Source organism: Psammomys obesus, unplaced genomic scaffold, assembly GCF_907164565.1.
Source record: "Psammomys obesus unplaced genomic scaffold, mPsaObe1.curated_primary_1811, whole genome shotgun sequence".
NCBI classification, from domain to species: domain Eukaryota; kingdom Metazoa; phylum Chordata; class Mammalia; order Rodentia; family Muridae; genus Psammomys; species Psammomys obesus.
The window spans coordinates 12,508,574-12,532,708 of NW_026596234.1; the positions used below are offsets into that span (position 1 = coordinate 12,508,574).

Below are 24,135 nucleotides of genomic sequence, written 5' to 3' on the forward strand. Positions count from 1 at the left end.
TCATCTTCACAGCTTCACACTGTGGATGCGCGGGCCCTGTCTGCGGGAACTCCAACCCTGCCTCAGTTTCTCCATGAGCCTCTCAGTCTTGCGTCTTTCATGTCTTCCAAACCGGCTCCATACAGGCAATGATGCCATTCTGCTGCGGGCTGGAGATATAGCCTGGCCCCCTAGAGCCCCAGTTATGTCAGTCCCTCTATGCTGACTCTCTGAGGGTTGTCTCAGCTGTGGGCTTCTTCCTTTAAATGAATCTGGGACCCTCTGGTGAACGGACACCCTCTGCAGTGTCCCAGCGGAGGACAGGAGGCTTCTCTTCCTTAGTGCTGGTCTCTTTAACACTTAGAGCTGCTTTCTCAGAGCTCGCCCCAGCACTCTCCTGCCCTGAAATTTCCTCTGCTAAACATATTAATCTACCTTCTCTCAGTCCAGCTTCACTCAGACTCTCAGAATATGAGCAGAAAAAAAAAAATCCTACAAACAGCCCCTATTCCAGGTACTGATGGATCCTTGTTCCCCTTTAACTCATCTACATTTCTCTTAGCGTTCTTGTCTTCCAAGCTCCTACCAGAAGGACCCATTAAACTCGGCCCCCAGCATTTGAAGGCTTTTCTAGCCCGAAGCTCCAAAACTCTTCTTCATTCTTCCCATAAATGCCAGTTCCAGAGGCCCGAGAGCCACATGGGCAGGTTTATCACAGCAAAGGCCCCACTGCTCAGTGCCCGTTTCTGTTGAATGTCCTGGCGGAAGCAAGTCAAGAGAGGAGTTTATTTCAGCCCACAGTTCAAGTGAACAGTCCCTCATGGCAGGGAGGTCAAGGCGAGGAACACTTAAAACAGCAGGTCACATGGCACCCGCGGTCAGCAAGCAGAGAGTGATAAACACGCGCTGACCCGCTCACTCCCAATCTTGCAGTCCAGGACTTCCTGCCCAGGGAACTGTCCTACCTACAGTAAGATGGATCTTCCCACCTCAGTCAATGCAATGGTTTCTCACAGGCCTGGCCAGAGGCGATCCCAAATCCTGTCAAGGTACAGCAGGAGCCCCCGTGTAGGGAGAACCTGGACAAAAACAAGTAAATACTTTACAGCACGGAGGATCCACTAATTCCGGAACTGAAAACAAACCCAGGGCTGTCAGTCCTATCTCATTGACCTGTACATACAGCTCAGTGACTGAATGGCCCCTTTTTCCACGTCAGTTTGAGATGTTGTCCTCATGGGGACTGAGTTCTCACTTGTGATGGAGTCCATTTCTGTTTCGTTCCACTGATTTTTTTTGTTTATCCTTGTGTGTGTTTGACCTGTGAAATGGCTTAAAGCCCGAGAACATGGCCAGTCACATTTTCCATTTTTAAAAGGCCAAACGGAACGTAAGTTTTAGGAAGGAAAGGCAGACATCAGGAGACCATGCATCAGGTAGCAGAGCCTTTGGGATGGGCCTGCTGTGGCTGGGCCAGGTCAGCAGCAGGGAAGGTAGATGAGAAAGAAATTAATTCCTTCAGATCATGATGGCTCACCAGGTAAAGGCACTTGCAGTGAAGCCCGATAACTTGAGTTTAGTACCTGTTACAGTTATTTTTATTAACTGTGTTTGTTTCTCCTGGTTTCACTCTTAACTGGGCTATCATGTGAATAATTGAGACTCTTTATATTTGTTTATAATAAGCTTCACAACACAAGAACTGAGCAGTTATTCCTCTACTCTTAACCCTCTAGGTTAATCTGGTTTCCTCCCAGCATCCATCCCAGGATAGTTGAACCTTGTAGCTTTCCTACTGATGTCCTCTCCTGGGGGTGTCCTAGACCTCTGCCCATGGCTGAATCCCCCTACTTTCTATCTTTTAATCCCTCCCCACCTGGCTGGTAGGAAGTCCAGCCCTACTCTCCCCTGCTCAGTGATTGGCTGTAAGCTGCTTTATTGGCATAGCAGGGGACCATTGGGGAACAGAGTCTATACAACATTAAGACATACAACATTAAGACAAGAGATTCTCAGAACAATGTTTGCAACCAGATATGAAGGATATGGAAATCAGCACTTGAATGATACAATAACCTTATGCCCTACCCACAACCCACATGGTAGGAAAGAATCCTGCAAGTTGTCCTCTGACCTCCACATGTGAACCAGGACACTTGCAGGCTAACAAATATACCTAAGTAAATTAACAAAAAAAGGGAATTTTAAACTGTAAAGTCGTCTCCCACAACCCCCTGAAGCCACCACTTTTACCCTTGCTCTTTCCACCCCAGGGGCTGGAGGAAGAAGAAATCTAAGATAAGAGCTGACGCAGAGGATAAGGCTAAAGCAGTGATTCGGGAAGAGTTCCAGAACCTGGGGCCCATCAAGTATGAGGGAGTGGTGGGGTGGGAATGAGCTGCCCTTGGGTTTTGGGGAGTTACCTCAAGCTTGGCCCTGAGTGAGTCCCAGGTGTACCTCAGGACCAGTGGCTAAGAGCGGTGGTGACAGAGGGCAGAAGATGGCTCCTGCCTTGCCCTGATGCTGGGGCAGACACCTTAGGGACCATTAAGCGCAGGGTGGCTCTTGTTGGGCATCTTTCCTGCTCCACTTGCGATACCTTTTCTCTTCTAGTACATGGGATCTCTGACACCACCTCCCAGAGCTGTGAGCCTGATTAATGCATGTTTCCCATGTGATAAAACATTAAGTTGGCTTCAGCAAGCCCAAATTTAATGAGTGGTTCAGCCATTGCTTTCTGTGCCTTCAGACGTCATTCCCCATTCTGTGAACTAGATACACTGCTTGCTGCTTCCTCCAGACTTGGAGAGTCTGTTTTTCTACCTCTATGTATCCCTTTTCCACATCTGGCCATGCCTCTCCCTGTGTACAACCCTCTTAGAATATCTGTCACCTTCTGTATGCCTGTCAGTTTGTATGGTTGTTGTTTTGTGTGTGTGTGTGTGTGTGTCTCCCTCCAATTTTTTTTTGAGACACAATCTCTCTATATAGCTCTAGTTATCTAAGAATTCACCATGTAGACCGAGCTGGCCTTGAACTCAAAGAGTTCTGCCTGCTTCTGCCTCCTGCGTACTGGGATTAAAAGTGTATACCAACATAGCTGGCCCATGCCTCTCCATTTTTACCTTACCTTCCTCTTTGCTTTTCTGCCTTTATTTTGCTCTGACTGCCTGCCTGTCTGTCTGTCTGGTTTTTGTGTATGACCCTACCCAATTTCTCTTAACAATGATAGAAGCCTTTGGGGACCCTGGGCAGATGTAAATCGCTTGTACCCTGGGACATACTCTCTCGCTCTAGGCTTTCTTGAGTGTGAATGGGTGAATGGGCCCCCTCAGTTTTCCCCAAAGCAGGTCAGGGCCATCCCAAAGGCACCAATCTGAGCCCAGGATCACCAACATGCCTACATCTCTGCACCACAGGTTTGCTGAACAGGCCGTCTTCATCTTGTTCTGCACGTTTGCCATTCTCCTCTTCTCCCGGGACCCGAAGTTCATCCCTGGCTGGGCCAGTCTCTTCACCCCTGGGTGAGATTCTGCAGACCTGGAAGGCAGGTCTTCATGAGAGGACCCTGGGGTGGGCCATGTGGAGCTGGAGGGACAGAGAGAGGTTAGGGGGATGAGAACACTTGGTTTTTCTGGAGACAAGCACTCAGACAAAAATGGGTTAAAATCCTAGCCCAGCCTTTATGTGACTCAGTGGACCATTTGTTCCTTCAGCCACTTACAGAGAATGTCACATGCTAAGCATGACTGGTGCCATGGGCACAGACAGCAGGGCAGGTACTAGACAATCAAGTGGCCGCAGCTTGGACTGGGTGCACTGAAGAGAGTCAGCTGCACTATAAAACAATGGGGTGGGCCTTGGCTGTGGTTAGTTCTGGAAGGAATGGAAAGGCAGGAACAGGCTCAACCATTAGAGCTGGTGGGAAGGAAGGATGGGTGCTGTGGTTGGAAGGGTGGACCAACACCTGCTGCCAAGGCCCTTCTCAGGCTTTGTTGACCACAGGCCTTTCCCTGGGAGTAGGGGCCAGTTATCGGAGGGTGGGCATGTCTAAGCATCTTATTCTTGAGGATAAATGTCTAGAAGTAGAATAGCTGGGTGGATGAGGGGTCGAATGTTAGGAGTGTGAAACATGCTACCAGCCACTCTCACAAGGTTAACCCATGGAGTATCTCATGATCCAAATGACCCCAATACCTTCATCAGGCTTGGCCTCCGTGAAGATGGCAGAAAAGTGGCCCCACTTGTGATGTGAGATTGGCCCAGCCCCCTCCTGGGGGGCTCTCACATCTTCTTGGCAATTTCAAGCACCCTTGTTTGATGTGAGTTTCAAGAATTAGCAATGTGCTCTGGGCTTCCTTGATCTCAGAACTGGAAAAATCAGGGTTTGAGGCCCATGCCCTCCACAGACCATGGTCTGGTCGTAAGCAAGTCATGTGTGCTTTCTGAACGCCTCCTCCCAAAACCTGCTCTGAAGGCCTCATGTCTACCAAGCTCCCACAAAGACACAGTGCGAGTTCTTAGAAGATGGAAGCTGGGTTTGGAGGAGTTGTAAGGCTGGTGTGGGTGGCTGCCTCTCTGGTGGAGAGCTGCCTGTGCCAGGAGCCCCAGCAGAAGCTAGACACACACATACGCTCTTATTGGGGCCCCAGGATAGGTGATTTACATGTGCTCCATGGACCCCAATATCCCGAGCCTTTCAAACTCCTCTCTTTGGAAAGCCCCTACTCTAGGTCCTTAAATCAGGAGAACAAGCTTTTGTTTGACAGCAGTGAAATGCCCTAGGGAATCCTGGGAGCCACATCCAACCGGGGCACAAAGCAGGACGGTGGTCCCACAGCCCTAAGTGTCTCTTGTGGCAGACTTCTCCCAGTCCACAGAGCCTCTTTTACAAGTCTGCCAGTCCACAGACTGTCAGGAGCCAGAGGCTCATGCTCGTGGCCTTCTTTCTGCAGGTTTGTTTCTGATGCCGTCACCGGCGTGGCCATTGTCATCATCCTGTTCTTCTTTCCATCCCAAAAGCCCTCACTCAAGTGGTGGTTTGACTTCAAAGGTAGGATGGTCATGGCTGGAGTCTTCAGCTTGGTAAGGGCTGGATGGGGAGCATGGGAATCAGGGAGCAGCTCTCAGAGCTGCTGACCGCAAAGTCAGTGAGGTCATTCCCTGTCTGAGGACTGGGAATGCCCAGGTGGCTGTCCAGGGCAGGTAATAACAGCTACAGTTTCTGGGCAAGATCCAGCAGCTATCTATCCCCAACACATACACACACACACACACACACACACACACACACACACACACACACACCTCATGAGCTAAGGATGCTCATCGCATTTTCAAATGGTTGGGGAAAAAGTCAAAAGAAAAATATTTACTGCCATATGACTATTATATGAACTTCAGCTCCATGGTTCATAAAATAGGCTTATTTTATGAATAAAATAAAATAATAAAATAATTTTATGAATATGCCCAGTCGTGGAGGGGCACCTGCCTTTAATCCCAGTGCTCAGGAGGAAGAGGCAGGGCATTCACTGAATTCAAGGCCAGCCTGCTCCACAGAGCAAGTTCTGCTGACAGCCAAGGTTACACAGAGAAATGCTGTCAAAAAAACAAAGAAGAAGAAAAGAAAGAAAAAAGAAGGAAAGAAGAAAAGAAAGAAAGAGATAAAGAAAAGGGGGGGGGAGGCTTTTCATTTCCTCAGTAGATTTTAGAAGTTTCATGTTTTTAATTATGTGAGTGTAAAGACAATGGCCTCAATTTGATCTCTTGGCCCACAAAGTCAACCATGTTTACTTTTGGATATTTAAGAGGAAACTCCTGCTCAAGGTAGGAATTGCAATTTAGATGCCTGAAGAGCCAGTCAGACAAGCCTGAGTTAGACTTAAATTGGATAGGCACTGGGGAGGCAAACTGCCCAAAGACAGTCAGTCAGGTTTCTTGGAAGCCATGAAGTATTCCCTCATGGTCTCCCTCCCCTCAGCCTCTCTCTCTACTCAGGCTTTCTCTCCCCTCAGGCTCTCCCTCCCCTCGGCCTCTCCCTCTCTCAGAGCTTCACTCTTCTCAGAGTCTACTTCTTGTGTCTCTGTTTTGAAGGCTCAGCCCCTTCCCTGGGCCTCCCTCCCGGGTATATCTGCTTTCCCCCAGGTCCACTTTGCATCTTCCTCCCTGCTGTGTCTTCTTAGGACCCAGGCTATTCCTTCCCTACCTGTAGCACACTGTCATGCCCTTTGGAGTCTTTCCTGTTCTTCTGTCTCTAGTCCTCATCCATGCTTCCAGACTAAGGGCCTTGTTGCTATGGCCTGTTCGTACCTGGGCAGTCTTTCCCAGGAGCCCTCTTGTAGCAACGAGGACTCCTGACTAGTCTTTGACCTGACAGCCCTTAGTCTAGGATCTGTCCCCTATATTCTGCACTGTGGAGAGGTATGTTGACACAGAGGACTACTACCCCACTGTCATTCCACCTTGGTTTGTGGCCTCCACTAAGGCCCCCACATTTTCTAGGCCTGGCTTCCAGTTACACATGCAGGGGTCCTGTGGACCTTGCCTCTGGCAGTGGTCATTTGGTAGATCTGGCTTGCAAAGTCTAATGCCTCTAGAGACAACATCTAGGTTCAGCTTAGTGGCCGCAAGAAAGTGCAGCTCGCAGGACTGTCCTCTCACATCTTTGGAACAATTGACAGCTTCCACACCATAAGGACTCAGCAGCAGAGGGCAAATTCACTACTTTTCTCACTACTGTGACCAAACACTTAACAAGAAGCATATTGGAAAAGGTTTGATGGTTTTAATCATCTGGAATCACCTGGCAAGAGAGTTGCAATGGAGGACTGTCTGAGTGTATTCATTGGTTTTGGAAGATCCAGTTTTAAAGTGAATAGAACCCATTCTCTGGGTTTTGGTCCTGAACTGTTAAGGATTAGAGAGAGAGCAAGCTGCGCAGTGTACATGAATGTATGTATCCCTTCTCCACTCTTCACTGCGGATGTGCTTAGCATCCTGGAACCTGGAATCATAGGCTAAGCAAACCCTTTCTCCCCTCAGATGCTTTCTGTCAGGGTGTTTTACCATAGCAACAGAATGAAACCAGATTGCTTTGTCCCACTTTGAGGGGAAACAATCTGTCATGGCGGGGAAAGGCATGGCAGCAGGATCTGGAGGGGGCTGGTCACGTTGCATCCACAGTCAGGAAGCAGAGAGAGAGGAAGATGGTGCTCAGCTTCCCATTTTTATATTCAGTCTCAAACCCTGCCCCATGGGATGGTAGGGTTTGCCCGCACTCAGCATAGCTCTTTCCTCTTTAGTTAAACCTCTCTGGAAACACCCTCACAGACATACCCAAAGGTGGGTTACCATGGTGATCCTAAAACCAACCAAGCTGACAATAAGATTACTCATCACAGAATAAGTTGTTATTATGTGATGGTAAGACAGGATAAATTCTGTGGTGGTAAGACAGAATACATTGTTATTCTGTGATGGTAAGAGCTCCATCCCTGGACATGTAATGGCTGTACATACTTGTACCTGGCAATTCTGCTTTGCCACCATACACAAAAACGCAACTAGTTTCCGTTCAATTTTTCTAACTTTTCTCTCAAGAGAAGCAATGAATCTAGATTTCTGTGTGGAATCTTTCCTAGTTAGACATCGCCAAATAATTCAAATTGTAGCACCAACTCGTGGGGCCAGAACAGTAGCGTGAAGTCATTCAGTGTGATCAGTCAGGTCCATGGAGTCACTGTGTCCCCTCTGCAGTGGGCTGTCAGCCTGGGGTTTCTGGAATTAGTGTGCGGGCAGGAAAGGGGACTCCATGCATGGCCACCCTTGGCCTACCAGTTGGCTGACACAGACATGACTGAGGCAACACTTTGTAGTGTTCCTCCATGGAGTAGGAACCATGAAGCCCCGGAAGGGGCTACTCGGTTTCTACAGGAAGAAGGCACCTCATGAAGATCACAGACCTGATTAAAAAGAGATAAGCTATAGAGACCAGGCCAGGTGGATACCCTGGTCACACCAACTGCCTTCCCTTCGTGATATGCCTTTCTTTAATCATCAGTCAGTATTGGTCCAGGACCTAGGTGGCTGGGCACTGTGCTGTGGTTGATAAGAGGATAATGGTGATGGCAATGGTGATGATGATGGTGATGACAATGATAATGATGACAAGGATAACGCTTACTTCCTGCCCAGCCTTCAGATGTTTGCCTGGCTTACTCAGCTGCATCATTCAGAGCTCTGCCCAAATGCCACCTCCTGGGAGAAGCCCTCCCCCTCTCTGTGTTCTGTTAAAATCCCTACCTGCTGTAGGGTGTGGCTAGCATGCCCAGCCCTCTGCCTAAGGGCAGGGCTTTTCCTTTCCCAGAAGCCCCTCACTATACAATCCAGACATCTTGGTCCTCTCTGCCCCCCTTTCTCTTTTCCCACTCTCTCCCCTTCCTGCTCTCCCTATCCCTTTCCCCCACCCCAGGGATACACTCCCCTTCCTGCACTGCTCCTAATAAGCCTGCATTTATACAGTATAGCTTCGTCTCACCATGAGCTCATTTCGTTTTATTCAATCAATCGTGTTCTATCACGTATTTGATTGTTCCTTATAAACCATGGTATTTCCCAACACTGAGAGGTATTCGTTTATTACCTGTCTCCCCTGGGGGATGTTCGTTCACTCTCCGAAGAAAGAGTTGATCTCCACAGACTTTGTGTCTGTGCTGTTAAGAAGAGCATTAACCACAAGGTGGACATGTAGGATACAGTGGTCAGACGAAGAACCAGGGCTGAGCCCCTCTCACTCCTGAGCCCCCTCTCGTAGATGAGGAAACCAAGACTCACGGAGGTGGACTCACTGGCCCAAGGCACCCACCTTAAAAAGAACATATTAACTCGGTGTCTCAAGTCTGGCTGTCCCCTGCCTTTGTTTTTGCACTGCAGTTTGTTCCCAAGCACAGTTCCAGCCTGCAGAGCCCAGCCCATCTCCCTCCAACTCCAGGGGCACTGTTTGCTGCCCACCTACCCCCAGCGAAACCGCTGCTGTCCGGTGCCACTTTCCAGGAAACGGTAGCCCCACACACACACAACGCCAGGGGCTCAAGAACCCTGGAGTCTATTTTTCTCTGTTTCCTTCCTCTTTTCGCTCTTTGTTTTTGAGAATGAGCTTTCTAAACCAAAAGGTCAAATCCACCACTTCCGGGTCCACAGTCTCCACAGACTCTGGGCCCCGCAGCACCCATGCCTCCTGGGCTACAGTCCGGGACACAGAAAGCTGCACAGAGAGACCTACTCTGTCACTGGAGAATGGGCATTCAAAACCAAAATGCCAAAACCCCTTCTCCTGGGTCCACAGTCCCCACATTCAAACTCAGAGAAAAGGCTTTTCTCTTGTAAATGAGGATAAAAATAGCCCTTAGCCAGAAAGGCTGGTGAGACATTTAAACAGTGTCTTGGCTTTCGGAGAGCCTGGGTCCAGAATATTCTTAACTATAGGAGCCTTGAAATTGATTTTCATTCTGATGGGGGGTGGGGGTTCTCCCTAAAGCCCCAACACAGATCTTAGAAGTAGGACTTGGCTTCCTGGGGTCCCTGAAAATTCCCACAAAGATGAGGGTTGCTATCCTCCCCCCAGCTAAGCAGCTCCGAGCCAGACTGGGTCCCTTTCTCTACCTAGCTCCCAACTCAGAGACTGAGCCCCTGCTGAGCTGGAAAAAAGCCCAGGAGACTGTGCCCTGGAATATCATCCTTCTCCTGGGAGGCGGCTTCGCCATGGCCAAAGGCTGCGAGGTGAGAGCTGGGGTGACTTGGGGGCAGTGGACCAGAGGAAGGAGGACTGTGGCCTGGGAGGGGCAGGGGGCTGCAGGGAGGGAGGAGAAGGCTGTTGGGCATTCGGAGCAGACTCTGGCCAGGGAGGAACAGCTGCTGTGGGCACAGAAAGAACACAGGCTTCGCCTGGAAGGAGGGGCCCCTGTGGCAAGGGAGGAGCCAGGGAAGAATGGAGGCCGTGGGCGGGGCCACTGCGGCAAGGGAGGAACCAGAGAAAAATGGAGGCCGTAGGCTTAGGAAGACTGAGGACTGTAGAGGGAAGGCTGAGGGCTAGCGCTGGAGACAGGGATGCTGCAGGCCCAGGATCTGTGAAGACCCAGGAGAGGTGGTGTTTTGGGCCTGCTGTTGAGTAGACCTGGAGTTATATGTGGGCCTGGAAAGTGTGACCAGTCTCCTAGCCAGAGCGCAAGTGAGGAGACAGCCAGGCCCTGTTACCCAGGTTAGGACAAGTCTTGATTGTAGCCTGTGAATCTGCGTGCAGTGCCTGGCAGTGTAGAAAGGGAGGCATGAGGTCTGGTGCAGCCCCAGGGGTCCCACAATGGGTGTGTGCCAAGGCTAGCCCTAGCATTGGGGTGACACAGAGCGCATGCGTCACTCTGCTTCTGACGTATGACCCTAGCTAGACCTCCCCATAAACCTCTGAGGCAGATGCTGCTGTTACCCCACTCAGTGCAATAAAGCCAGAACTACAGAGAGTAGAGAGAACTGCCCAAGGTCACACAGCTATGATGCTGGGATTCAAATCCACGCAGTCTGACTCCAAAGCCTGTGGCCCTGACCCCAGCCAGGGACAGGAGTGCTAGATTTTGATGGCCATTCTATAAATGCCATTCTGTGAAACCCAAATGTTCGAGGAAAAAGACCAATTCCATGACGGTCTGATTGAAGCAAACTTTCGAGGGGTACCCGGGACTGTCCCCCTACCCCAGCTGTCTCACCATGAGTCAATATTTCAGAGAGCAGCCCCTTACTAGCTTTTTGAGGTCCCTTTTATGGGAAAGGGGAGTCACACATCAAGGCGTAGGTGGCCATGGGTATTGATCAAGGTATCTTGAAAACAAGCTTTTGAAAGGCAAAGGGTAACCAATGGGTCCCTGAGTTCAGCAAGGCAATGGGTGGTCATCCATCATGGGGTCACAAGTTCAGTGCAGGTAGAAAAACATGTTTTGCCGGTTACTAGGTTTAGAAATAGAAACTCATTCTTGTAAGGCATGGACACTTAATAACAATGTATAACAATGTGGCCCTTTAATGACCATGTAGCTCCTGGTCTGGTTTCAGTTCCTTCGACCCTGAGTTCAGAGGCTAGCTGGCACCTGGCTAGGTACCAACCAGGCAGGGATGCTCCGGCTGCCTGTTCACCTGTGAGGTTAGGGTGAGCCAGCCCTGACACCCGCAGTGCAGCTGAGGCACTGTCTCATTTAATCCTGGCCCTAAGATGGAAGTAGTATTTTATGGGTCGGGAAAGTTTGGCAGTGGATAATTAAATCTCCAGGAGCTCCGAGTAAGAGCAGGGACCCAAACTGAACTTGGTTCTGAAGTCAAGAAGCCACACTGCACCCCCTAGAGAACTTGGTTGCCCCGCCCACTCCATCCCAACCCACGCTGTTGAGGCAGGATCTCATGTGGCATCAGACTTGCTACCTAGCCAAGGATGACCTTGAACTCTTAATGCTCGCACCTCCTGCCTCCACCTCCCAAAATCTGGGATTACAGGCACGCGCCACTGTGGCTGTCTTATGCAGTACTGGGGATCAAACCAGGGCATCATGCAACTGAGGTACGTTCTTAACTGCTGTCCCCGTTTGAAAGACAGACATGCAAATCCTGTTTGCTCAGCTAGGGGAAGGCAGCGCCAAGAGATCCCAGGCCAGGCACTTGAGAATCAACTCCACCTTAGGCAATCAAAGCCATAGCCAGCTAAGGATGTCTCTGAAAGAAGGAAGGCTGTGCCTTCTTACATGGTGTATCTGGGAAGGCTTGCCGGAGGAAGTAGCATGTTGTCCACGTTTAGAGGGTCAGGCCAGCAGAGGGACCATACTGTCTCCACTAGAATCACGGATTTTTCTTGTGTTTGACCTTGGTCAATTTACTAAATCTTCTGGGTCTCAATTTCCCCATCTGTAGAACGGGAATGACAGGGCAGCCACCTTCTGGAGTTGTCACAATAGTGTTATGAGACAGTACTTAGGACACAGCCCAGCGTGGCTGGCTATTTGGACACTGAAGGTCCAGGGGAAGGTGATGGGGAGGCTCGGGCCTGCACAGTTCAGTGGCCTAGGTGCCTTTTGCTACAGTGACTGGCGCAGCCTGGCCCTGGGGCAGGGGCTGCTGGAGACCCTGTACCCCAGAGCATTCCCCAGGCTGGGGGATGGGTGGAGGGGCACTGGCTTGGGGCTGGGATGCAGGGCTGTAGTGCAATGATGGGAGGCCAGCGCTGGGCAGTCGGCCAGGGTTTCCATTCAGTGAGGCCTTTGTCTACTAGCTGCCCCTCACCCCAGCCTCTGTCCCCAGGCGGCATAATCTGGCCCAGTAGCTACCAGGAAGCTTGTGACACCTCTTTGCTTCTGGACCCTGTCCAGGGCCTTCACAGGCCACCCAAGGCTTGGGGATCTCTGGCTGGAACATAGGTGGGGCCTGGGCATGTGGCTTCCCTAGAAGCCATAACAGGACTGCCTCAGGCTGCCTGCTGCAAAGCACACACTAGAAACCCCATATACCTCAGTGCTGGCCATTGCCGTGAGCACACAGAACCTCACAGCGGCCACGGCTGCGGGCAGCTGGCTGTCTTGTGTCTGGTTGTGCGCTGGTGCCTTCTTGCGTGTAAATCACATCTTAAGTACAAAACCACCAAGCTCCGGGAGCTTGAGGTTAAGTCAGAGGCTATGAGTCCCAGAGGCAGGCAGGGGTGTGTGCTCCTGCCATCGTCGGCTGCTTTCCACTGGAAATTGCAACCGGTTTTTATATATGACCTGCTAATGGCCAAGACCCAGAGTCTAAGCTCAGAACATATCTTTCAGCTCTATTCTAGTCAGGCTTGCTATTGCTGTGCTGAAACACCATGGCCAAAGCAACTTGAGGAAGAAAGGGTTTATTTCAGCTCATACTTCCAGGAAACAGTCCATCCCTGAGGGAAGTCGGGACAGGAACTTAAGCAGGGCAGGAACCTGCAGGCAGGAGCTGATGCAGAGGCCATGGAGGGGTGCTGCTTACTGACTTGCTCCCCATGGCTTGCTCAGCCTGCTTTCTTATAGAACCCAGGACCACCAGCCCAGGAATGATATCACCTACAATGGGCTAAGTCCTCCCCCATCCATCACTAATTAGGGAAATGCCCTACAGCGTGGAGGCAACTTGTGTCAGTTGACATGAAACTAGCTAGCAGAAGCTCATAGTGCCTCAGTTTCTTCAACCATAAAATAGGAAAAATTGCACCATCCACTTTATGCATGGTCATGGAAATTATATTGATATTAGCAAAGGAAATACCTAACATGGAGGGAAACACTAAAAAATAATCTAAAAAAACCTCAAAAATAACAAATTCTTTTCTGTGCTTATAGACAGGGATCGCCATTTTTACATGGCCCCATTTAAGCTTCACAGTCGCTTAAAGAAATGGAGGCACAGAACTGTTAGGTAGCTTCTCTGAGATCACAGAGCTCTTAAGTGCTGCAATGGTTAAATGCTCACACTACAGCCTTCTCTTTCCTCAGACTTGCTTTGTCTCTCCTAAGAATTAGTTCACTGAGCTGAGTCTACTGTGTTTTATGAGGCCTTTAGAGAGATTTCCCAGGGCCCCAGTGTTACATTCTTGGGGCCTTGATTAGGTTCGTTTTCTCTGCCACTTAAAGAACTAAAAGGCGGTGGGGGGGGGGGAAGGGGGAGCTGGGGGTGATGATGTAGAGCCACAAGTAGAAGCCGGGAAAATCTCAAACACAGCTGACAGTAGCAGATGGAATTAGCGGTTAAAAGATTTTTGTTTTGTTTTGTTTTTAGGGGTGAGGAAACACTCATGTGCACGCGCGCGCGCGTGCACACACACACACACACACACACACACACACACACACAGAAAGGGAGAGAGTGAGAAAGCCAGACAAACAGACAAAGACAGAGGGAGACAGACACACAGAGAGAAGAACTCTGCAGATCAAGAACATAGCTTGAGGGGCTAAAAGCCAGCCTCTCCATGAAGGTTAGGGTTTTAAGGGTCTGTGAGGATCAAACCCCTCCCCAATTGAGGGTTGATCAGTTTGGGGAAAAAAAAAAAACAGGGAGGCCAACAAGCCCACCCCTTTGAGGTAAGCACATCCTGGTCTGGCTTTGAACTTGTCAGACTGGTCCATCCTCAAGAGGGGGTTACTATCAAGAGATAAAGTCTCCAAGACCTTTTACTTCAAGCTGTGGGACTTTTTGTCTCAGGTGAGAAGGGTGAGGAAGAAGTGGGAAGCTTGGCCCTGTGGCCCTTCTTCCTGTCTGTCTGTCCAGCTCCTAGTCCCTCACCGGGACTAGGTTTTGGGTTTTGAACATTGACTTGAACCGTCCTTAAGAAACATGGCTCCACTATGGAGTGAGGAGAGCACAGAGAGAGGATCTAGCTCTTCAGAGGGGAAAGAGAGACACCACCTGGACGCTCAGTCTCCCTCCATCTTCTTTTGCAAAACAGTGTTAAGAGAAATGCCAGCCTTGGGTCTGCTGGTTGCCTTTGGGGGTCTCTAGGGAACAGTCAGACAGCCACTGTGTCAGTCAGCTGAGTTTCCCCATAGGCATCTGGCTAGTGACAGCCGGCCACATAGCACTCACGATGCCCAGACATTTTAGGTCAGCTGCTTTTCGTGCTCATGACATCTGCTTGACAGAAAAGGAAACTGAGGCATAGGGAAAGTGAAGGGTTAGCTGGGAAGCACACTTAGCCCGGTTACTTAGCTCTACCCAGGCTGGCTCTGGTGCTGCTGGTCTCTGGCCTCCCTGGGATTCTGGGGGCTGTGTTTCTAAGGCAACCAAGCCCATGACTCCTCAGGGACCTGAAAAGGACTGGGGGAAATCCCTTTAGTGTCCCCAGAAGAACCTCAGCGAGCTGAGAGGACGAAGACTCCCTCCATTGAGGACCCCAAGTCAAGGCACTGGGAGGCTGGCTAGAGGCCTCTCCCCCCAGAGGCCAGGCCACAGGTCATTAACAGTCTCTCTCAGCAGGATATTGTGCCAGACCATGGCTTGAGGGAGCCCTGGCTACCCTGCTCTCCCAGTAGCCATGAAGGCCTGGCTCAGCCTCTCACAGAGCTCTGCAAGTCACAGAAAAGGCCTTAATGCTATGAGGACTTTCCCTGAATGAACTAGGTCTAAGCTGTCGTTTGTTTTTGTTTTGATTTTCATTCTTCGGCTTTGGTTTGTTAACGTAGAGACCCTTGCAGCCCTGGCTGGCTTGAAACTTGCTCTGTAGCCACGGCTGTCCCCAAACTCCTGATCATCCTGTTTTCTACTTCCCCAAGTTCTGGGATTAAAGGTATAAACCACCCCACCCTACCAGCTTCTTAAGCTCTTATTACTCGGGCCCTCAAAGTAAATGCTAAGGTAAATCAGAGAACTGAATGTGCTGTTATCTCTGGACAACAGCTGCTGTGCCCCAAAATCTATCAAGAAATCTTGTAAAGCCAGATATGGTGACACACGAATGCAACCCCGGCTACTCAGGAGACCGAGGTAGGGAGATGAAAAGTTACAGGGTAGCCTGGGCTACAGAGTGAGTTCAGGGCTAGCCTGGGCAATTCAGTCCCAGAGTGAAGAGCAAAGGGTGGCCTGGGGGTAGAGCTCAGTGGTGGAGCGCTTGCCTCACATGTGGGAAGTCCTGGGTTCAGTAGCCAGTACCACAAAGGCAAATAGATTAATTAGTAAGAAATACAACTTCAGAATGAGCAGCGAGTGTTTCACTCGTTCATGAAGGAGAAGGTGTCAAGCATCTCTGACAGATGATGTGCTCGGGACCTGAGGGTATGGGGTCGTTACTGGGCGGTGGTAGGCAGGCATTTACTTTGCAGGGCTTGAGGCTCATTCAGCTCTGCCTTGGACCGGCCCCCAAAGCTGCTACCTTTCTCAGGAAGAGCTCTAGGCTGGCTGCACTGTTATTTAGGCCCGCTTGAGGGGCCGCCAGCTTGGAGGTCTTATGAAGGCTGGCCTGGATCAGTGTTGGAAGATCTATCCGGTGGTGGGAGAGGGTGTGTGCGTAATGCTCTGTTAAACAAGGTGGTTCCGAAGAGGTCAGTAGAGAGGGTACCCCGGCAATTGTGTAGCATTGGTCAGAGAGAGAAGTCTAGGGAGCCTTCCTGTCCTTCCAAGCCCTGGAAACTATGGCCCACTTTGAACATTGATCTTCGTTTGTTTTGCTTGTTTGCTTGGGACAGTATCAAGCTGACCTGGTATCAATGTGTTGCCAGGGGATCCTCTTTCCTCCAACTCCCATGTATTGACATTACAGGTGTGAACCACCACACCAGGTGGGCATTGCTCTTAATTAAGAGTCAAGTGACAGGGGCTGGAAAGATGACTCAGTAGTTAAGGGCACTGGCTGCTCTTCCAGAGGGCCCGGGTTCAATTCCCAGTACCTACATGGGAGCTCACAGTTGTCTGTAACTCTAGTTTCAGGGGATCCAACATCCTTACACCGACATACATATGGGCAAAACACCAATGGACATAAAATAAGTAAATCATTAAAAAAAGAGTCAAGTGGCAGATCAGCTGCTCCAGAGGAAGGTGGAAACTGTAGGCAACTTTCTAGAAGTTCATATGGATTTAGGTAGGTATCTCTGTCACTGCTATGAGGCCATGGGCAAGGTCACAAATATTTTTTTCTCTTCAGTGAAACAGGGACAGGATGGTAGGGAGGAGCCTGAAGATGGCAGTAGGTGCCCAGCCTTGATAATGGCGACTCTTATGAGGGTGACTAATGATACCATGTTAATATTGGTTTCTTGGTTAACTGTCATTGTGATAAAAATCCCGTAGGGCTGCTCATAAATCTGTCATTAATCACATTGTGTCACATTTGATATATCAGACACACCCTGTTCCTGTTTCCTTTCCTGTTGGTGTGATAAAAATACCCCCAACAAAAGCAACTTAAGTGACAATAGGTTTATCTCTATTCACGATTCCGGGTTATAGTCCATCATAGCAGGGAAACCAAGGCAGGAGCATAAGGGAGGAGGTCAGATTCCACCCATAACCAGAAGAAGGGAGTAAGGAATGAATGCATGCTTGTGCTCAGCTTGCTCTCCCCACCCTTACATAATCTATGACCCAAGCCCGAGGAATGGCTCTGCCCCTAGTGGGCTGTGCCTTCCCACGTGGAGGGACATAATTAAGACAATCCCTTCCACACTTGCCCACAGGCCAGCTTGATCAAGAGAATCCCTAGTGAGGCTCTCTTCCCAGGTGGTTCTAAAATGGGTCAAGTGGGCGATTTAAACTAACCATTACATATGTTTTATATTATCAATAGTATATGAGATATAGATTTTATACATGTTAATGTGTCCTCATGTAGCCATGTGGTAACAATACGTAATCTTTTATAGAAGAAAGAGCAGGAATTTTAAGTGGTAACCATTATTGGAGAAATAAGACCCTAGCCATATGGGTCTGTTTGGTTCCCTCTCCCACTCAAGCTGGAACTTTGGGCACCGGACCCAAATGGAAACAGAGACTTTGCTTTCTAATCAAATAGATCTTGGGGGGGGGTCCCAGGGGTCTGTAGGGGACCCTGTAGAGGCAGAGGCAAAGGGACTTCACTGGTTGCTGCCTGTGAAGGATGGTGCCGGGGAATGGCACTGAGGGCTTCTCTGCCCACAGGAGTCAGGGCTGTCAGCGTGGATTGGCGGGCAGCTGCACCCGCTGGAGCACGTGCCCCCGGTGCTGGCCGTGCTCCTCATCACCGTGGTCATCGCCTTCTTCACAGAGTTCGCCAGCAACACAGCCACCATCATCATCTTCCTGCCCGTCCTGGCAGAGCTGGTGAGGATCCCCATGGGACAAAGTGAAGGGACACCTCCTGCCCAGCTCCCAACTCGGGGTCCCCGGTACAGAGCTTCCCTGGGGCTCCAGCTGCCCTGCTTGCTTCCAGAGGGGAACTTGGACCACAGAGCCGATTCACAAATGGCACGGGCTTCTTTCGTAAAGGAACACCTCAGTGGGGTAATTCTCAAAGAGCAGTGGGTCCCTCTGTGGGAGAATTAACCCATGGGGACACGCTGTGTTGCTTAGGGAGAGAAACGATTCGTGTGACACGGAAGCTCTTGAGTCTCCAGAGCAGCGCAGGGGAAAGTCCAGCCACAGCACTGTTGCCTCCTGTGTTAGTCCGAGAATGTTCTGCAAGGAGGGCTGCCCTGCACATTGTATCAGAGCACTCCCCATCTTCCACCCACCAGGGGCCGGAAGCACCCTGTGGCAGTGGCAATCCAACAGCACCAGACACTGCCGAGAGTTCTCCAGGGGAGGGCACGTCCCAGCCTGTTGAGACCCTCTGCTATAAGAGGCACCAGTCTCAGATGGGCTGGGCTGGGAGAGGTCAGGATGCTTTATCCAGAACCCTCCTTTGCTAGGCAAGATCCAGCAAACCTTCCTGTCAGTTTCCACCTCACCCCAACTATTCCCAGGGCATAGAAAGATATAGAAAGTCCTGCAGTCTATGATGGATTCAGCAAAAGTCCTGAGGAAACCAGGAAGAAGAAGGAAAAAAAAAAAAAAAACAGGGGAAAGTCAGCCGGTATGCAAGGGGGGGGGAGGGGGCAATGCTTGGCCAACGTCCAGCCAGGACTAGCTAAGGGCACAAGCTGCCAACAGCATTTTAGGATTTAAAAGGTAGCCAGATCTGATGGTGCATGCCTTTAATCCCAGCACTTGGGAGGCAGAGGCAGGCAGATCTCTATGAGCTCAAGGCTAGCCTGGTCTACAAACTGAGTGCCAGGATAGAGGCTACATAGGGAAACCCTGTGTCAGAAATAAAGGGGGGCCAGGGTGGATGTTAGGAAACTATGGATTTCACTTTATGTTTAAGCAGATTGAAGAAAAGCAAGGCATAGCACACCATTCATAGAGTCCAAAGCTGATAAAATGAAACCGTGGTAGCAGTGAGGTACCCACATTTGGAGAGGGAGTGCTTTATCTCCTTATCTCTTTGTTTATTATGTTTCTGTTTTTAATGGAGTTGATACTGTATCAGCCTCAGACGTACATGTGTCCTTTTTTTTTTTCAACCCCTGAAACAGATTCCACTGTAAATGGAAGCTGTAAATGGCTAGTGTTTAAGCTCTGTCCTAATGAACAGGCAGACATTTCCAGCTGTAAATGGTCAGAGTGTTTAAGCACTGTGCTAACAGACAGGCAGACATTTCCAGAAAGCTGCAAATGGTTATTACAGTGTTTCAGCTCTGTCTTAGTGGACAACCAGACATTTCCAGAAAGCTGCAGATGGTTATTACAGTGTTTCAGCTCTGTCTTAGTGGACAGGCACACATTTCCAGAAAGCTATCCCCAGTAGTCCTCGCCTTATGTAAACAGGCTGCTAACATCAAGACAAGGTTCATTCCAGAGTTCCTAGGTGAAAGAGCATGAGCATTGGAAAGTGCTGAATGCAAGCAAACTGCCCTCTGCAGGGGCAGCCAGGAGTCCTCAGGTCCTTGCTAAGTGGGACTGGATAAATCAGATCCTGTCCTGGAGGCTGGGGTACCTGGTAACAGGTACAGATGGGGATACTGTGAGGCGGTATAAAGGAGGAGAGGGAGCCTGTAACTGGCCGTTCTGGAAAAAATACAAATGAAGGATATTTAAATATGGCTTCCCCTCAAAATAAAAATACTTATAGACTGGGGACAATGCTTGATCCTTCCTAGAAAGTGCCTATACTTTGGGTTGCAGAAATTCTCTCTAGGGAATTCCAGAGATACAGTCAGCCTGGAGGGTAGATAGACCTGGGAGCAAGTCACACTGGACTCCATTAGAGGAACATGGCAGCGCTTGCCAAGGGGACCCCCACCTGCTCTTTCAACTCCAGCCAGACCCTGACCAAAAGTGCCTCAAAGCGACTAGGGTAGCATAGCTGAGGGCAGGGCCAAGCCTGGTTATGTGAGCCTTGGTTCTCAGCCTATGGCCCTGGACCAGCTGTACCCAGGGCTCCTGGGAACGTATGAGAGGTACAGTCCCGCTCAGACCTCTGAATCTTACTCTGGAGGAGCTGGGCCCGCAGGCTCCCTCCTGTGGGGGGGAGGGTTCTCAGTAAGTTTCCTCGTCTACTCCCTGGTAAAATGAAGTGTGGCCCTATTGGCATTGACCTTTAGAAGGTTCTTCTGTTCCTCTGAAGCTGCATGTCATGTGTTTATGTGTCTGTCTCCATTTCTGACCCTGTCATTCCTCTCACGACACGTTCTCTGTTCTACTGTTCTCTGTCACTCTGACAGTCTCTGTGTTGTTAAGTCTCTCTCCAGTGGCCTCAGTTTCTTACTGTGACTTCTTCTGGCCAGGCCATTCGACTGCATGTGCACCCCCTGTACCTGATGATTCCAGGCACGGTTGGCTGCTCCTATGCCTTCATGCTACCAGTCTCGACACCCCCTAACTCTATTGCCTTCTCCACTGGACACTTGCTGGTCAAAGACATGGTAAGTGTGGGCCTTCTCAGCTGTGGCCTGGCAAGAAGAGGGGTAGGTGATGGCCAGACACAGCCAACACCGCCAGGCTGTTCCATGCCCCAACTGGATCCTCCCACTGAGACAGTCCTCCTCCTCCTTTTTCTCTCTTCCTCTCCTCCCCTCCCTCCTTCTCCTTTCCTCCCCCCTCCTCTTCCTCTTCCTCTATTCTCTTCTTCCTCTATACCACTGGTTCTCAGCCTCCCTAATGCTATGACTCTTTAATATAATTCCTCCTGTTGTGGTGACCCCCTCACCATAAAATTATTTTTATTGCTACTTTTAACTGTGTTTTGCTACTGTTACGAAGCATAATGCAAACATCTGTATTTTTTTACTGGTCTTAGACTCCCCCCTTTTGAAAGGGTCAATTCTACCCCTAAAGGGGTCACCACCTACAGGTTAAGAACCACTGCTTTATGCTTCACTTTCTTCTCTGCCTCTTCTTCCTCCTCCTCCTCTTTCTCCTCTTGCTCCTATTCTGCCTCTTCATGATCTTCCTCCTTCTTTTTCTCTTCTTCCTCTTCCTCTATCCATAGCCACCACCTCCCCATGCGTCCTCAGCTCACACAGCTAAGGACAATCTACCGAAGCAGACATAAGAGCCCAACAGGATAAATGGGGGCAGAGTGAGAGTGAGGAAGAGGCAAGGGAAAGAAGTTCCTCCGGGACTCTTTCCCTGGTTGGGTTTGCCCAGTGTAATCTGTGGTCTAGCCACTGGGGGGCAGCAGTGCAAGAGAGGCCTCGCCTGCCTCCTGGGAGACTACTTTCTGAGGCCGGAGGCCAGAGGGAAGACTATGCCTTATGCGTTAAAAATAACGTGAATCTCAGAATTGCTAAGTGAAAAAAAAAAAGAAGTACAAGATGCTCGAAAGAGAATGATGGTGTGGGCAAGATGACTCCTCTGTGAAGGTGATTCACCAGCCTTGCAAGGTGCCTCCTCCATGGGGTGGGGGTGGGGGTTGGGGTGGGACTGTCCAGGCAGAGAGCCCAGCCCATGCAAAGGCCTGAAGTGGGGAAATGGGGTCACTCCATGTCACCAGATACACAGGGCCAGGGACTGCTGGGGCTGAGTGGGTTCCAAGAGAATAAGGTTATTAGATGTAGGGTCTGGGTCTCAGGAAGCAGGCCCAGAGCAATTGAGATGTCTCGCTTTGTGACCCTTGCTGGCTTTGAACTTGCAGCTGTCAAAGCAAAAACAGCCCTCACCTCAGTGAGGGGAAGAGATGGTTTATTCTGGAGCCAAATGTAAGTGAGCATGGCCCAGAAGCAGCATGTTTCATCAAGCTTCATAGTAACACCTATCACAAATCAAGGTGCTTTGAAAATATGTTGGTAGAAACATCACATAGACAGGTTATTAAAAAAAAAATAGCTGTAAGCCCAGCTTCTTGGAAGGCAGAGGCAAGAGGATCAGGAGTTCAAGGCCTACCTCGGGGACATGGTGAATTTGAGGCCAGCCTAGGTTAGCTGAGACCCTGTCTCAAAAGGAGAATTTCCTTAACCGAATCTCCAGCGTGTGTGTGCCTGCGCATGTGTAGGTATGTGTGTGCATGTGTGCCTGTGTCTACATGTGTGTGCTGAGTGTGGGGAGAGGCATAATGATCAAATAAGACTATCGGACAAGGCTTGCCTTTCTCTGTCTCAAAGAGGAGTTGGTAACCTTTTTGACATGGTCTTTGTGCTTAATGGGCATAACCCATGACCACTCCGTAGCCAGGTGCCTGGCACCTAGAGACCCTCCGTGGAGTGGGGAGCTCACCTGGTCTGGGGGCCACCTGGGTCTTGGAAGCATCTGCGGCCTATGTTTATGGCTGACTGTAGTACTGCCAGCTGTGGGCTGAACCACCATTTTCCATCTGTTCTGAGGGCCTGTGTTGCTCAGCTCGCTTGGTCTCCACTGCAGGTGCGGACTGGCCTCCTGATGAACCTGATGGGCGTCCTGCTGCTCAGCCTGGCCATGAACACCTGGGCACAGACCGTCTTCCAGCTGGGCACCTTCCCAGACTGGGCCAACACCCACTCTGCCAACGCCACCGCACTGCCACCCACCTTGACCAACAGCACAGTTCAAACCCTCTGAGCCCTGCTGGGGACTTTGATTTGGGCTGGGCCTTCCTTCCCCGAAGGGCTGTTGCTGTCACTTGCTGCTAGGACCCTGCAAGCTGATCAAGCAATTCTTTTCTGTAATCTGATAGCAGGCAGCAAGCAAGGATGGCCTCCAGTGGTCCACTTGGGCCACAGGCTCACTGTCTGTGGTACTTTCTCTTTCTTTCTCATGCATTTCAAAGCCAGCTATCTGCTGCCTGTGGAACAGGCTTTTTTTTTTTTTTTTTCCACTGAGCTAGTCTGTGGTCAGGGTGCAGAAAAGTCCATTTCAGCCACAAGGAACAAAGCTGAAAGGGCATTTGTTTTGCACACCTAGGGTAGGGGGCTATCCATGCTCTGGCTGCCACTTTAGGTCTCTGGAAATATTGCCACTCCACTGGGAAGGGCCTTTCTGGGTTCTGCCCTTTCTGCTTAGCCATCTCCCTTGTAGCCACCCGGCAGCCAGAAGCTGGCTTCCATTCCCTGAGGCAGGTGGAGAACATGGTTACTCCAGGAGTCTCTGCTGCTTCCAAAGCTTTCCACAGAGCACACCACGGGGGTCTGAGAAACCCCTGCTCACTCGTCTACCCAAGATGCTTGGGGTTCTCTTTTTCTCACCGGATTCTCTCGGGCCCTAACTCTAGGCTAGTCCTGATGGGCCCCCATCATCCTTCTAGCCCTTGGGAGGGGCTCCATGGCTGCAGCCCCCTAGCTCTTTCTTACCCCCACAGCTGGGTTTGGTCTCCCTACTCCCAACCCGAGTGGTCAATATTTGCAGTCTCTGGGGGTGAGAGAAAAAAAGTTGGTGGAGACCTAGGAGAAAACCAGGGTGAAGTGTCTCAGGCGGGAAGTATGCTGTGATGCATTGTGCAGATGGAGACCCCGGGACAGTCTTCCAACAGAGGCTGGAGCTGGGAAGCGGACAGTTGCTGTCCTTCTTCCCAGCACAAGCCTCTGGCACCCTGTGAGTGGCACAGTGTGGGACAGCGGCATCTTGGAACTCTGCTGACACCGGGCATGGAGCCTTCACTTCCTCCCGAGGACGGACAGCCCAGGGACGGACGCTTTCTGACACAGCAGAAGTGACTCAGTGTTTTCCCAGAGCTGGGGTGGAGGGGGCCCTGAGCAGGAGGTGGCACTCGAAGACTGAATCAGCTTCAGAACCCTCCTGGGGCTGGATGGCGGTGTCCCTCAGGGGACAGGGACAGGCCGCACACAGAGAAGCCCACGGCCTTGTGACCACAGGTCTCATGATTTCTGATACTGCTGATCAAAAATGCTCTCAAATAAAGAATGTTGGTTAATACTGGAGATGATGACTCTTGGCCTTTCAGAATGAAACCCCAGATGCCTGGTCAGGACTTCTGCAAAGCTGACCCTGAGCACACCCACACTTCCTTAGCTCTCTGGATGCAGCGGTGCTGGTTTTCCTGTCTATTCCGCTCCTCACCCTGTACAGTGTAAACAACAAAAGCCATTCTCTGGCTCCCTGATAGAACTCAGAGGTCTGGACCAGGTTTCCATAGTTAGTGCTCAGTAGATTCTTGATCCATGAACAGACTACAGG

General features: G+C 50.4%; 1 protein-coding gene across 1 annotated transcript in view; it reads left to right on the forward strand.

The window, feature by feature from the left end:
• The window catches only part of Slc13a3 (solute carrier family 13 member 3), a 65,614-nt gene extending 41,735 nt beyond the window's left edge, over positions 1-23,879 (forward strand). Inside the window, exons 7-13 of the mRNA XM_055596103.1 lie at positions 2,253-2,348; positions 3,399-3,503; positions 4,935-5,032; positions 9,647-9,759; positions 17,650-17,811; positions 20,316-20,453; positions 22,387-23,879. Of these exons, the coding sequence (XP_055452078.1) occupies positions 2,253-2,348; positions 3,399-3,503; positions 4,935-5,032; positions 9,647-9,759; positions 17,650-17,811; positions 20,316-20,453; positions 22,387-22,563 (889 nt within the window). The 3' untranslated portion in view covers positions 22,564-23,879. The remainder of the gene's footprint in view (positions 1-2,252; positions 2,349-3,398; positions 3,504-4,934; positions 5,033-9,646; positions 9,760-17,649; positions 17,812-20,315; positions 20,454-22,386) is intronic.
• The last annotated feature ends 256 nt before the right edge of the window (positions 23,880-24,135 follow it).